The sequence below is a fragment of the Adiantum capillus-veneris genome, chromosome 29 (assembly GCF_014529385.1).
Source record: "Adiantum capillus-veneris isolate H3 chromosome 29, ASM1452938v2, whole genome shotgun sequence".
Classification (NCBI taxonomy): Eukaryota; Viridiplantae; Streptophyta; class Polypodiopsida; order Polypodiales; family Pteridaceae; genus Adiantum; species Adiantum capillus-veneris.
In genome coordinates, this window is record NC_140959.1 from 88559020 (window position 1) to 88574680 (window position 15661).

Consider the following 15661-nt stretch of genomic DNA (forward strand, 5'->3'; position numbering starts at 1 on the left):
GAACAAGCTAACTCGTCAAGCTCTTCCCACTCATCTTCAGCCATACCTTCTGGTCTCTCCCCTTTGAGCTTCAGTGGCTTCACTTGTTTTTTCTGCACCAAAACTTGCCAATCTGCTTCTTTCAGAATGGAAAGTTTGTGCCATCCAGCTTCTTTATGTTGTAAAGAGTCTCACTTTGAGAAGATACCATATCTGCCAAATTGTTTACTTCTGGGAAAAATCCGACAGAGTTTCCCCTGTAAACTGGCCTTTGTACACAATAAACAAGCTGTAAACAACAATCTGAACACCTCTCCTCAAGAACTGTCAGTATTTTGAAAATTTTTGACAGAATCTCCCCTGTAAACTGAGCTCTGGAAACCAAAAGATAGCTCAAAAACAACCATAAATAACTGACCAGTGACAAATCTAAAAATCTCTGTAATATGCTATCCTGTAAGCATACACTGTCTCCTGTCTGGGCGATGACAGAACCTGTATCTATCTCAAGACTGAACTCTGAAGAATGCATCAACGGCCTGACGCATAAGATGCAATCCAATGTCTACACAAAGTCACACATCCTATGGGATAAATGTCGCCGAAGAGGATGCATGTAGAGGGGAACTCCAGCAAACTAATCCACCTCACACTGAGTAACCCAGCCCCCAATGCTTGGCTTCAAAGAACCTCACACACGACCCTCTCAGATGGCTCAGCAAACTGCCTAGAACTAGCATACATCCTACAATAGACCAATCAATGTCCTATGAATGCTGTGACGGTCTGTCTGCTAGCGTGACTCACAACTAGCAGATCCACAATCACAGTACATCAATCTGCAATACATGCCAGTTGTGTCAAGCCGTCGTATGGCCACACCTCCCTTGGAACCTGGCAAGCACAAGAAGTAGCAATGCAGACTGCAATATATATATGTGTACCTGGTCTATGGATGATGCTTTGAAGACTAATGAGTGATGTATGTTGATGCCGATATCGATGCCGACCACCTCTTGCTTGCCAATCTCCAGAAGACGAGTTTCTTTGCGACTGAAACCTATCTTTTGATGTAGTGCTCAGAACAAAATTATGAGGGCATAAACATCTTCGAAAGGGGGGTAAAACCTCAAGTCACCTACTGGAAATACTCCCGGAACGTCGAGTGTGAATTTCCAAGCTCCGGATCCAGAATCTTCCTGAAAAGTACGCGCGCGCGTGGTTACGCGAAAACGCACTGAACCTTGCTCTGATACCAATCGAAGTCACGGAGCGGAGCTTAGATTGACTCACACACACCCACACACACACACACACACACACACACACACACATACACACACACACACACACACACACACACACACACACACAGAGCTAGCACAATACGCAAAGAATTCGTTGAAGGATTATCTCCCAAATCTTATTATTCACACAAGTATAAGTGTGTATATACAAAGAATTAGTGATAAGCGAGTTAGGCGGGCGGCCGGCCATATCCGTATAAGAGGCCACCTGGGCTTTAATCCCAACATATATATATATATATGTTTAAATTTGAAGAGTTTGTTCGTATTAAAATTAAAATTGCTATTTTACGTAAAAGATTATCGCATTTATTGGTACATGTGGTGGTTGCAATGAATGGACGATGTAAGGACACGGGTCCTACTGGCAAGGCCACCGGCACGACCAGACAGTGTGTATGTTAGGGGGAGTCTATAAGATAGCATGGTTAGGTGGAGACTAACACATTGCATTACTCTCGTCCTTTCAGTGGTATCCAAGCTATTTTCGAGAAAGGAAAAAAGCGGATTGCATGTGCATGCAACAGACATCTGCATGCAACACACATCTCCTCTCCCACAATCGAAACAACAGGCGGAAAGACAACGCCCTCCACAACAAAAGGGAAGACAGGCATATAGTTACATGTGCAGTACTGGAGGACAAACAACAAGCACTAGCCACAACCACCCCATGTACGCACGCCCTTCATATATATATATATATATATATATATATATATATACATATATATGCCTAAATTTGAAGAGTTTATCCGTATTCAAATAAGAAATTACTATTTTAGGTAAAAGATTATCGCATTTATTGGTACATGTGGTGGTTGCAGTGAGAATGGACGATGTAAGGACACGGGTCCTACGGGCAAGGCCACCGGCACGAGCGAACGGTGTGTATGCTAGGGGGAGGCTATAAGATAGCATGGTAGTGTGGAGACTAGCACACGGAATTACTCTCGTCCTTTCAATGGTATCCGAGCTATTTTTGAGAAAGGGGAAAAGCGGGTTGCATGTGCACACGACGCACTTCTCCTCTCTCACGACCCGCAGACAAGAGGCTGGGAAGACGATGCCCTCCACAGCAAAAGGAAGGACATGCACAAAGTTCCATGTGTAGCACGGGAGGTCAGAGAGCGAGAAATAGCCGCAACCTCTCTACGTACACACTTCTAAGGCAAGCGACCAAGGCAAACTCGACTTGCAACTCTACGACATCGAGACTCCGTTGGAGCCGTTGGCTACGTGCATAAGAAGGCCTTCTAAACCCTTGCATGAAGGAGGGCTAAACCCACCCCATAAGGGTAAGAGACCAACACTCTTCCATCCAAGCTATTAAGCCTTGTTGTATACAACAAAGAAAGATAGCATACTTGACAAAGAAAGCTAGAAGGAAAGAAAAGCTACAAACTTCAAGGAAGGAGTTTCACCCTTTCTTTTCACTCCAAGTTTTCTTCCAAAATTCTTTTTTCTTCAAGGAAGAAGCTTCACAAGTGAACAAAAGCCTTCACAAAAACGACAAGTTTTTTGTGAATAATCAATGAAGGTATTCTTACGAAGAATAATACGTGAAGCGTTATAATTTTCGCAAAGCGAGGATCGCATGCAATGAAAAATTTTCGAGCATTAAAAATACAAAAACTTCAAGCTTTACAAGGTACAAGTTGATGTTTTTTCTCTCTCTACATTAGCGTGTGTTTACCATGGCCAACGAGGATATTCCACCTACACGCACATTTGATTTTGAGTATGCACATCAAAATTCGGCCACCACGGGTGTCGTCGATATTAATATGTATGATGATGATGATATAGGAAATCGTGGCCCTTTAGATATGGCTACTTTTAAGACTTTGGAAAATTGCCAAAGCGTACTTGAATGCAACCTCTCTGCACTAAATGCAAATGTTAGAAACCTTACTGAGCTACTTGTGAAATTTATGAATTCACAAACGGATCAAGGAACTCAAGCTGGCACGGTTCAAGGAGCCCAAGCTGGCACGGTTCAAGGAGTCCATGAGGCAAGTGCTTCAGAAGATGCAGAAGGAAGCAATGCATTACTTAAGAAGATCACCATTCCTGAGTTTCACGGTGAAGAGCGTGATTGCAACAAGGATGCGGTCAATACGTTCTAACACAAATGGAATGATATTCATAGGATGAGACACACCCCAGATATTAAGACAACTGTGGAAACAGTCTATCTCTTAAAGGCAAGGCGTATAAGTGGTGGATGACATTTTCAATAGATGCTCGTCCTCAGTCTTGGGCTGCGTTTCAAGATTCTTTCTCCAAAGAGTTTTTGGACTCCAATGAAGAAGATAAGACTTGGCTAGCATGGGATGCACGCCGCATGTCTGGCCTCTCTCTCACTCAGTATCTTTCTAAGTATCAAAAAATCATATTAAGACTAGAAGGTCTACATGAATTCCAAAAGATACGAGGTTTCAATAGGGGTCTTGACAAAGACTATCATCTTCATGTCAAGACCCAACATCCAAAAACTTTGGAAGAAGCCATCGCTCATGCCCAAACGTATGATGATAACCAAGAGAGGAAGGGAAATGTTCCCTACTCTAAGAATACTTTTGCTAAGAGCTATTCGGCTAAGAGCCAATGGCGAGGTCGATCTCCTACACGTTCCAAGAGGAACAAGAGACAATCTACCTCTCCGCGCCCTCAAGAGGCTAAGAAGCCTAAGCAATCACGAGATACTCCATGTGGGTCTCTAAGCACTGCCGATTTTGAGCGTGCAAAGAAACACATTTTGTGTTTCAATTATCTTTTAGACCAGCATAACAAGAAGGATTGTCCTCTTTTGCAAGGTAAAGAAAAGGCCATGCACACAGTGCAACGCCTCACATTAGATTCATCTCCTAAATATTGTGATATAGAGGTTATTCATATGGAAGAAAAGCACAAGTCTTGTGTAATTGCTTCAATGTGGCAACCCACCTATGTTCCCCCATGAGTTGATTCGTATGCATGACACTATTAACGGACAACGTGTTCGTATTCTAGTGGATGATAGTGCAACTCATAACTTCCTCAACTATAAGCTGATAAAAAATTGAAGCTTACACAGACTCCTTGCTCCCACAAGTATGTGGTAGAACAGATGTCTGGAAATGATAAAGAAGTATGCGATACGGTAGTTCAAGGGGTTGAGCTTTTTGTTCAAGATCATACAATGACCCTTGACTTTCAAGCTATGAACATGGACTTTGCTGATGTAGTCTTAGGACGGGAGTGGCTGCATGAACACATTGCACACTAGTTACAAACACAACTCCTTATCCTTTTTGGCGAATGGTAAACATATGCTTTTGCTTGGTGAGAAAAATATATCATCTGCAACTCTTATATGTTTAGCTGAGCTTTCTATTTTAGAAAAAAGATTTAATAGATCTAGTGTTTTCGTGTTACTGCTTGTCTCCAAGTCTTGTGAATTCTCGAGAGCAAAGTGCTCTGGATTCTAGTTATGGTATGCAAAGTGCAATGAATTTTACTGAAAAGCAAAGTGCTAACAATTCTAAAGAGCAAAGTGCTCTCAATTCTAATTATATTGAGCAACGTGCAACTGTTGTAAAACAAACATTAAAGGAATTACAAGATTCTCAATCTCAGCATAACTCTAGTTTACTTTCTCCTTTTGCATGGCAAAAGCTGACTCACTTACTCACGGAGTATAGTGATGTATTCTCAAGTGATTTACCGTTGTGTTTACCCCCTACACGTGATGTGCAGCATGGAGTAGATGCCTTGCCAGACACTAAACCAATGAGTAAACCACCTTATCGTATAAGTGCTAGTGAGGCCAAGGAAGTACCTTTTCCGTGGTTTCATTAGACCTAGCACTTCGGCTTGGACATCGCCAATTCTATTGGTAAAAAAGAAAGATGGTACTATGCGCATGTGTGTAGATTATTGCGGATTAAACGTAATAACCATCAAGAACGAGTTTCCTCTGCCTCGAGCGGATGAGTTGTTTGATCAACTCCATTGGACAAGATATTATACAAAGATAGATCTTCGTTCAGAATACCACCATATGCGTATCCTTTTGAAAGATATCTCTAAGACTGCCTTTAGATCACGGTTCAGGCATTTTGAATTTTTGGTTATGCCTTTGGTTTAATCAATGCTCCAGCTACATTTATGACACTCATGGATATTGTCTTACGTCCCTGTCTTGAAAAATTTGTTGTGGTTTTCCTTGATGACATTCTCATTTACAGTAAGACTGAAGATAAACACATAGAACAATTACGATTAGTGTTCGAATAGCTACGAGCTCACGCCCTGTATGCTAAGCCAAGTAAGTGCGATTTCTTTAAAACATAGATACATTTCCTCGATCATGTGATCTCTTATTCTGGCATCAAGATGGACACTAAAAAGGTCGCTGTCACTCTTCGATGGCCACATCCCAACACGATTGAGGAGCTTCAAATCTTCTTAGGCATGGCAGGATTTTATCGACAATATATCCGTGATTATGTCAAAATCGTTGTTCCTATACGGATCAACTTAAAGCAAAACATAAGACCTTTTCTTGGAAAGAAGCTCAACAACGTTGTTTTGAACAGCTCAAGGTAGCTGTAGCCACTGCTCCCATCCTAACAATCATTGACCCACTTAGGTCGTTTGTGGTAGAGATTGATGCTAGTGATAAAGCAATTGGTGCGGTACTTTTCTAGGAGGGAAGACCTATACCCTTTGAAAGTAAAAAGTTGAATAGAGCTCAACAAAATTATTATGTCTATGGAGGGAGCTCTATGCTATAGTTCACGCTTTACGAAAGTGGCGACACTATTTATATGGTGCCAAGCTTGAAGTAGTTTTTGACCATGAGAGCATAAAATGGTTTACTGCTTAAACAAACTTGAAAGGTCGTAAAGCTAGATAGACGAAGATCCTTCAAGATTATGATTGTAAGCTACGATATTGCAAGGGGCGATATAATGTAGTAGCAGATGCACTACGTTGGATGCCTCAGATTAATTCTTGCTTTCACGAAAATGAAGAGTGAATTTTTGGAGTCATTATGTGGCAAGAAAGTGTGAATTGCAATTTTAAGAAGAGATCCCTCACACTCACATGTCTCTGCACGACCAGATCAACATGTTTCTACACGTGCATATAAAAACTCCAACACACAAATCTCCACCCCTACTCAAGACGAGCTTAAGCGATGGAAGAATTTTTCCATTGATGATGGCTACTTACTCCACAAGGGTCGAGTATGTGTGCCAAAGGACTCAGACACTAGACGTAAAATATTATATGAGTGTCATGATAGTCCAAGTGCTGGTCATGCAAGTATTCGTAAATTGTATGTCTTAGTTCGACGAAAATGTTATTGGTCAGGCTTACATAATGATATTCAAGAGTATGTATAAACTGCTAACAATGCCAAGTTAATAGGACAGAGCGCCTCAAGGTAAGTGGCCTTTTACACCCTTTAGAGATTCCACAAGATAAGTGGGAGAGTATCTCTATCTCCCTAATACAAATTGTGGCCATGATGCCATATGGGTAATAGTAGACCGTCTAATAAAGATGTGTCGATTCATTCCCAATAAGACTACGATTAAGACACCGAAATTAGCAAAGCTATTTATAGAGCATATATATAGACTCTATGGTCTTCTAACTAATATCATTAGTAACAGAGATCGGAAGTTCAATAATCACTTTTGGCGAGTTGTGTTCCAAAAGTTGAAAACTACACTTAATTTTAGTACGACTGATCATCCAGAAACAAATGGTCAAACCGAAAGGGTTAATCAAGTGCTAGAGGATATGTTACGAGCATACGTTAGCAAGAAACAAACCAATTGGGAAGACTTCTTGCCTATATTGGAATTTGCTTATAATAGTTCAAAGCATGTGACTACAGGGTTTAATCCAATTATGCTTTTATATGGTTTTCAACTTAGATTACCCGTTACGGTGGGGTTGGCTACGGAGAAGATATAACAAGCGACGATTTTCTCCAAGACCATTTTGCTATGCTTTAAGTTGCTTGACAAAATGTTAAGCAAGCTCAAGATCGATATAAGAAGTATGCAAATGAGCATCGCCGTCTTGCTACTTTTCAAGAAGGAGACAAGGTTTTCCTCAAGGTTCTGGAGCATTCAGAAAGTTTGAAGACGGGAAAAGTTGTTAAGCTTTCACCACGATATTGTGGACCGTTTACCGTTCTCAATCGTATAGGTCAAGTGACATATAAGTTAGCTCTTCTCGAGCACTCACAAATTCATTGTGTTTTTCATGTTAGCCATTTACGAAAACAACTAGACAAAATGATAACGTCATTGACACAAGGTGTTAGTTGACCTTATCGAAACGCCAAACATCCCTCTTGATCCAAGAAGATTTTGGATTCTCATGAGCTTCGCAGCACACATCATGTCAGACGACATGTGTTGGTAAAATGGCTAGATAGACCTGAAGAAGGTTCTACATGGGAGAATGTCTCCGTACTTGAGGAACGTTTTCCTACATTTGTTTTCGAGGACAAAAACGATTCTTCGGGGGGAGGGGATAATGTAAGGACACAGGTCATACGGGCAAGGACATCGGCACGACCGACCAGTGTGTATGTTAGAGGGAGGCTATAAGATAGCATTGGGTGGAGACTAGCACACGTCATTACTATCATCCTTTGAAACGAAGTAGAAGACAATATTGAGCAGGTCCATCATGCGACAGGGAACATCTAGGTCATAGAGCACAGCTAGCTGTGCTTGCCACCATGCCTTGGGCTTGCTGAGGAAATCCTTGTTCTTGTGCTCAGGGATCCTAAGAGGCGTGCAACTCCGATGTGGAAGATCGAGAGCATCCTCTCTCTCTCTCTCTCTCTCTCTCTCTCTCTCTCTCTCTCTCTCTCTCTCTCTCACACACACACACACACACACACACACACACACACATATAAAAAACACATCCAATTTAGAGAAGTAGATGTCTTTAGCACCAAAATGTACAAGCAAGAGCATATTCAATAAATAAACATTGAAGATAGCTTGCCCTATGTAAGTTGCCTGTCCAGAAAAGCAAAAAAATTGGAAGAGGATTTCAAGTGTAACGGTCCAGACTTGCTTCATGGACATGGTGTAATACATCATCCCTACAAGTATTTACAGGACCGTGTGTTTTTAGAGGCAAAAAAACCTCCGAGTGTGATACCTAAAAGTGATTGTCTACATCATGACATACACAAACACTTGGGCCTCGGCATCAAGCAAACATCATCTTTCATGTGAGAAGCAGCGAGGGTATGTCTAAAGAAAGCAAACATAATTGAGATGCCACTTACTTTGTTCCACCCAATGACCAATGGATTCTTCCCTTTAGGTGCTCATGATTGCACCCTAAGACATGGCCATTCTCACTGATGTACATGAGGATGTGGCAATGCCACTCCCCCACATGGTATGTAAAATTCATGTCGTCATGGAAAGCCACATAGATATGGTGGTCATCCACGGTAATAGAGCGATTAGAATTGGCTTCACGGTTTGCTAGTTGCCTACAATGATGATCTCTGCGACTTTGGCCTCCAAGAGGGCCTCCTCACGAGCTAGCCTACCACACCCATGCATGTCGCAAGGAAGCTCTATGCAAGGGGTTAAGGCCATGCAAGCCTCTAATGCTATTGAGCCCATTTTGCATTACTTTTTGATGGCTCATTTTGCTAGTGCATTTCTATCTCAAAGCTATGTCTATGATCTTCACTTCAATTTTTTAAATTATGTTTCCATCTTGTGGTGTTTTCCTTAATGTGACATTTTGTTTTGCTACCTTCTCTTCCTTTAAAGCACTTTCTTCTTTGACTTTTTTAAAATTTTAAATAAGTACTGAGATTTTGATTTATTGTTGAGGCACCTATTCTCATGTAAAAGCTACCTCAACCATGTTATTGCATGGCTACCAAGTGTAAATTTCAACGATACCACCAATCTTTTACAATTTGAATGTCAATCCTTTGCAGTAATAGTCTCCCTCAATCCAGCCTAAATTTCTACCGAAGTCTAAACTTGAGCACTAGCAACAATCCCTCCTAATCAGAACCTCCGAGAATAATTTCCTTGGTCAAGCCTAAATTATATTGGGGTGGCCTTTCCGTCGGCATCAACGTATTTGTAGACGTTTTAGTATTCTTACACCTGAAGTAATCCACTCCTTGTTATATAGCATAGTCCATTTGGCACCCCATGTACCAAGTATCACGATGTGATTATACTACTAGGTTACACAAACAATAAGGCTGCATTGAGTGGACATATCGTTGCATCAGTGACAAGCCTATAGATTAAGGAAACAAATCACACAACCCCTCCGAGAATAATTTCCTTGGTCAAGCCTAAATTATATTGGGGTGGCCTTTCCGTCGGCATCAACGTATTTGTAGACGTTTTAGTATTCTTACACCTGAAGTAATCCACTCTTTGTTATATAGCATAGTCCATTTGGCACCCCATGTACCAAGTATCAAGATGTGATTATACTACTAGGTTACACAAACAATAAGGCTGCATTGAGTGGACATATCGTTGCATCAGTGACAAGCCTATAGATTAAGGAAACAAATCACACAACCCCTCACTAACTTCTGACGGCAAGTTTAGAATGTCCAAAAGCCACTTGTGCTTTGTAGGAGAATGAGACAAGAGTTTCCTCGAAGGCCCAGCCTTTTGTTGGCACATTTAGGGGCAACCGGCATTATAGCATCAAGACTTACAAAACCATTGAGCATCAAATTGCACTGTTGTTAACATTAGGTGTAGCTATTTGCTTCTCTTTGAAGTGACCCCTTGTCTCTCTTACATGTATGAGTTCTTATTTCTCATTGCAACTACACTTTGTCTTTCCAAGGTGCCTGCAAAGACAAAACAGACCTAGAACCGAATCATCGGCTATCTAGAATTCATATCTACAACTCCACCCATTCCATTCCAGAAATTAAATCTTCTCAAGGTTTTATGGAACTGATTGATAGTGAGTACATTAGTATTGTTTGCCAATAGGTAATGCCGAAATGTCTTTACATCATATATCATCCCCAATCCTTCTCTCCTTGAAAGAGGCACATAAGAAAGATTAGCACGACATCGTACGGGTAAGACTATGACCGAGGGTGAGTTCACACACTATGCACCAAGAGAAAAATTTAAACAGAGTGCGCTATTCAAATAAAGACCAACACACTAAAGCATCAGTACAAATAACTAGCTGAACACTTCAACAAGAAAACAAATCAAATGTAACACCTGCAAAGGAGTCATTAAAACTTACATGAATTTCCTGTAAATTACATGCTTCAAAGCCAACAAACGTAATACTACAATAGAAGGCCAAAATTAAAGGACAAACTTCGGAAAAAGTTATTGATCCCTTTGGAGTATATCAAAAGCATGGCAATATAATAAACAGAGAAGATGGGCAATCTAGATTCTCAAACGCCTCTCCAAATTCATTAGTAAGGACAGCTGTAGAAAAACAGCCAAAAGCTATTTTTCTAGAATGCACAAGCTGTTTTTCTAGAATGCCTAAACCTCAAAATTGGACAATCCGCCAGAAATCCACTGTCAATGAAGTCTTGGGTATTGGCATTGAATCGATTGCTACTCTCTTCTCCGCATACTGAAGCAGCTCTTCACCAAACATTGCATGGGCAATTATGCAGGGTGAATCAATGCAAACCCTAACTAACAATGACATCCTATCCTACAATCCTAAAGTAGCTATGTCTCCAATGCTGATTATGCGGTCATTTTCCTCTGATATCTCTCTCTCTCCTACGACGTTAAAATACTCAGCTTCTTCTTCTTCTTCTTCTTCTCTGGACCATCGAGCATACCAAGGGTACAAGGTGTCATCTCTGTTGATGGCAGAGAGAAGCTCTTTGGCAACTCTTCTACGCTTTAAAGCACACTACCTACTCTGTTTGCGATGACCCATACAAAGATCAACTCTTGGTTTTCTTACTTCCACTCTTTGATTATTCCATTCTGGACCTGTGTACAAACACTAACTGCCAAAAAGTGAAATGAGAGGAATGCTATGGTGGCCGAGCTCTGCTTTCAAAATGTGGTCCCAAAGTAGGTCAGATGTATCTCGACTGTTTGTGGGTAGTGAACAAAAAGTAAGATCACACACTCTCCAAGTTTAACCCGCAGAGCAAAGGAAAACCGTACTTACCAAGAGAACCTTTTATTTCTGCTAATCATGCAACTGAATGAGCATCATTACCACTACTATCACAGCAATCCGATAACCGTGATGGTGTTAAGGCTCGATACTCTCCAATCGAATCTGCCATTCAGTGCAAGCGTGTTGGTAAAGAAAAACTTGACCATGAAGGCCTTGGTTCACCAGACAAAGACGATTACTGTTTCTAAGTTTTACCCTTCCGCTTCCTTTTCTGGCTCAACATCTTCACAGATCCTTCGTAGAGCTCTAAGAGCATGGCTGGATTCTTTTCCACATAAGCTTGATAATTAGCATAAGAGGGGATTTTGTCGATGCGCAACGATGCAGCATGAAGGACTGCATCTTTAACCACATCTGAGTTGTATTGTTTAGCCAGTTCTAGATTGCTTAGTGCATTCTCATCAGAAAGGTTTTTGGTTATCCACTCCTCGCACATCGTCTTCAAAAGTTCCACCTCATACTTTTCAGCGGCATGATAGAGCAACTTGGAGTGCTTCTCCATTGTCTCTGAGTCTACAGCAGCTGTGTAGAAGAAGCGCACAAACGCCCTTAGGACTTCATGGGACATGTCATTAACATCAATCGTGATTGGAGTCGTAGCCTTTGAGTCTTCCTGCTTATCTGGGTTACAAAACATAGCTTTGAATGCAGGGGATTTCCCGGCCTGCATACAAAGTCTTTTACAGAAGATTAGAATAGGTTTAAACAACGAATGTTCCTTCCAATGCCCCGTAAATTTGTGTCCTGAGAAACATCTGCTCTTAAATCGTCCATAGGCTCACAGAGAAGAGGACCGTGCTTTTCGTGAAGGCTCACGTTGGCATTCAAAGAAAGGACAAGGAAGTCAAATGAGGCCTTAAAAGAAGGGACCAATAAACAAACTGAAAAACGGGGACACAAAGACTTGTAAGCCTTTCTCCTTCTCCTTTAAGGCATGCTTTAGCACGCCAAAAATATGATTTGATGCTCAAATGCCACAACTGGCATTTAAAGCAGATTTAGTGCCTTTTATTCACGTTGTAACCACTATACTTGTATCAGATACGAAAACCCCTTTCCCACATGATGGTTTTATTGTGCAAAAGAGGACAGCCTGCTCGAGGACAATATCTAAACTGTTCACTACATCCCTAGACTGTTCCTTGGATCCTTGGCTACCTATTGGAAGCACTCATTTCATTTTTCCTTTGTTAATTTGCCCAAAAAAGGCTCACATCGTTTTCTAAAATTAGAAACCTTGACCCTTTAAATCCTCATTTGATCACAATGACATCATAAGAAGCCAGGAACCCACAACACAATTTGGACAGCACCCAATGGAAATGGTTCACCTTAACCATCAAATAAAAGAAGCGCCGATAAGCTACGCATACCGCCCTGACAATCTCTTGGCAATGGCCATAATGACATTCCATGAAGAAGCACTTGGAAGTAAGGACCTACACTCTCGAACTTGGTTTCATTTTTTTAAAAAGGCGGCTAACAAGCCTCAATCCTCCTCTAGTGACAAATTTAAAGCTTCTCAGAGTGATTCTGCATGTTCTCAGCTTTAAAACCTTGATAAGAGCCTCCCTAATCATTCACTATTGTGGATCAGGGTATGGGCTCATCCATGAAAGGCACTCACTCACTATAAAAAATGCACCATACCTAGCTCGCTCACTACACTTCTCAAAAGCATGAAAATGATCTGTTAACACTCCAGCTAACCCACGTCCCCCACTGAAACTTCCACTGTCCACACGAGAGGCGATTGAAGCATGGTCTCCAACACCCAACGAGCCGTAGAGGGAATGAATGGCCCACACACTCGTCAACATAGAAAGCCAAATCGGCAATGTAACAAGATCATAACCGTTCTGTCAATTGGCTTTTGAAGAAGGCCTTTCCTTACAAAAGGTGGTTCACCGCAGATTTAAGTGTTGAGATGGCACTTACCAGGAAGGCACGGTGGGCAAGGACACAGGGACCATCAGAGGGACAAAGCGCTACATCGGCAAAGGGAGGAACAGCATCACTAAGGTCATCAGAAGTCTGTTGAGACCAAGTGCTAAGGAAGGCAGCCCTCTGAGAGGCAATCTTGAGCTCTTTCTCGTGTTGGGCTGCCTTGAGGGCTGCAGCTCGCAGGTTATCAATTTGCGCTTGCAGACGATGGAACTTGTAGCGGCAGCAACTCTCGCAGTAGACGTACTCTGTGTAGGAATGGCGTCGCCCGCTAAGAACCTGCCTACAGTCTAAGCACTGGACGCGATGCATCTCTCTCTCTCTCTCTCTCTCTCTCTCTGCGATCACCTCTCTGTGTTGGGGTGTACCCTTTCGCGGAACAGGTGATCAATCTCACAGCCACGTGGCGGCTGAAAAGTTTTAGCTGTATTAGTGTTTAGTTAACTAATTAAGCACTAATACAGCTAAAACTTTTAGCTGTATCTATAAAGAGGGAGGGAGAACAACCCCCCCCCCCCCCCCCCCCTCTTGACACGTGGCAGCAGCTCCTGGATCCGGCCTGTGTCCGGCGCTTAGCGAGAGAGAAAGATTGCGCGAGACTTGAGCTTCGATCGTCGGTCAAACTAGTTATTTTAAAAACTGGTCACATTTTTTAAAGCCAGCCTATTAATTACAATCTATAGCCATCCCCATGATTCAAAAGCTTTCGCACTACTCTCTTCCCTCCAACTCCCACACCTTGCGCCCTCAATCTGCAACGCCATGCCATCGGTCATACATATACTCCATAACTTGCTCATGACCATCAATGATAAGGCAGATCTTAATCGAGGAGCTTTGGATGTCAACGACCCTCTTGTGGACAACTCTCTTGTTTGCAAGGAGAGAGTTGACCTTTTAGTTACATTAGAAGGAGAACAGATAAGAAGTGACTTGATGGACTATGCAGACATGCATTGTGTCTGAAGCAAGAAATTATTGCTCCCAAGGTTACATCATTATGGGTCTATGTTATTTGTCATTTATGTAGCATTTGTATTTGTGTCATGTATTAAAGCATGTAGCAAAGAGTACAGTTGTCTCCATACGATATTGATTTTGAGCAATATTGGGAAGTGAAACTGTAATTTAAAATTGAATTTGACGCTTATTCTTGACTTTTCATGCTAAACTGCGACCGTGGTGTTGAATCCGGCTTTTGTGTCTACTCCAATAAGGATCAAATTTCAGTAGCATATGTTAGATCCTTTGTTGGACTAATGCAATATGTAGCATGGATACTGAGAATATATGCCCTGGTTTATAACGCAATGCAGCCTTAAGGTGGTCCAAACATGTGATGTTCTATGTCAATACAGCTAGGTGTAGAGAAACTGACGTCTAGTATTGCAATTTGAGCATTGCTAACACCTTGAGAATCACTGAGGTCTAGGAATGAAACATGTTTAGGCATTCTCAACATTCTAATTCATGCAGAACAAGTCTTATGCATCGGGGAGCAGATTGAACAATTTGTCTAATGTGCCAAAAAGCCCCCAATAATTGTTTAATCTAAGCACTTGAATTCCATAGCTTGGGTGGATGGGCAAGCACTAGTAGGCCTCATTCCAGATAGCATCGACGTTGTCTCCAACTTTGTTAAGGCAAGCACAATATTGGGCAATTATAGCTGGAGACCTAATAATACAAGGACTTATGACAAGACAAATTAAAAAGTTCAACAATGGCAAATAGAATGCACATTAAATTTCAGAATTTAGTACATCAAACTCGCTCGATAGGAATGCCTTCGATGCGAATCATATAGTAAATCATTCCTTTTAGGCTCAAGGATCACAACTTTGAAAAAAAAGGTTCACAACACTGCAACACAGATTTCACACACAAGAAGCAATGACTAACAAACCAATGAGAGTAGCTTCACCCAAATAAGAAAAATAGTTAAAATCTAAACAAATGAATGAAATCATAATCATGAATCATGTTAAACATCTACTCTTGAGCATTGGTGTCCTAACATGTTCAAGGAAGAAGATGATTTATTTTCGGGGAACCACCCTCCTATAGAGCAAGCAAAATGGATTCTACAACTAAATTTTTTATGCTATCTTCAGCAAGGAAACATAAGATAATTACTGAGGGAATTGACATATGGTTGGAGGTATCCACAATTGAAGCTAGTGGGTCTAACACCAGATCATACCCCATGCATCTTT

General features: G+C 41.4%; 1 protein-coding gene across 1 annotated transcript; it reads right to left on the bottom strand.

Moving 5' to 3' along the window:
• Window positions 1-10379: 10379 nt before the first annotated feature.
• LOC147419549 (putative BTB/POZ domain-containing protein At2g40450) lies at window positions 10380-13829 on the bottom strand. Its single transcript, XM_086506201.1, has 3 exons — window positions 13440-13829; window positions 11697-12165; window positions 10380-11603 (listed from the first exon to the last, which is right to left on the bottom strand). Exons 1-3 carry the CDS (start codon window positions 13755-13757, stop codon window positions 11515-11517), a joined length of 876 nt encoding a protein of 291 aa, XP_086362327.1. The 5' UTR covers window positions 13758-13829; the 3' UTR covers window positions 10380-11514.
• Window positions 13830-15661: the final 1832 nt, after the last annotated feature.

What these genes read in the sequence shown, in the direction of transcription:
- LOC147419549 (XM_086506201.1), bottom strand. Translation starts at nt 13,757, where the DNA reads ATGCATCGCGTCCAGTGCTTAGACTGTAGGCAGGTTCTTAGCGGGCGA. An exon ending in TTGCCCACCGTGCCTTCCTG is followed by an intron (nt 12,166 to 13,439) that starts GTAAGTGCCATC and finishes CTTTGTATGCAG; the next exon opens with GCCGGGAAATCCCCTGCATT. An exon ending in CCAGAAAAGGAAGCGGAAGG is followed by an intron (nt 11,604 to 11,696) that starts GTAAAACTTAGA and finishes ACTGAATGGCAG; the next exon opens with ATTCGATTGGAGAGTATCGA.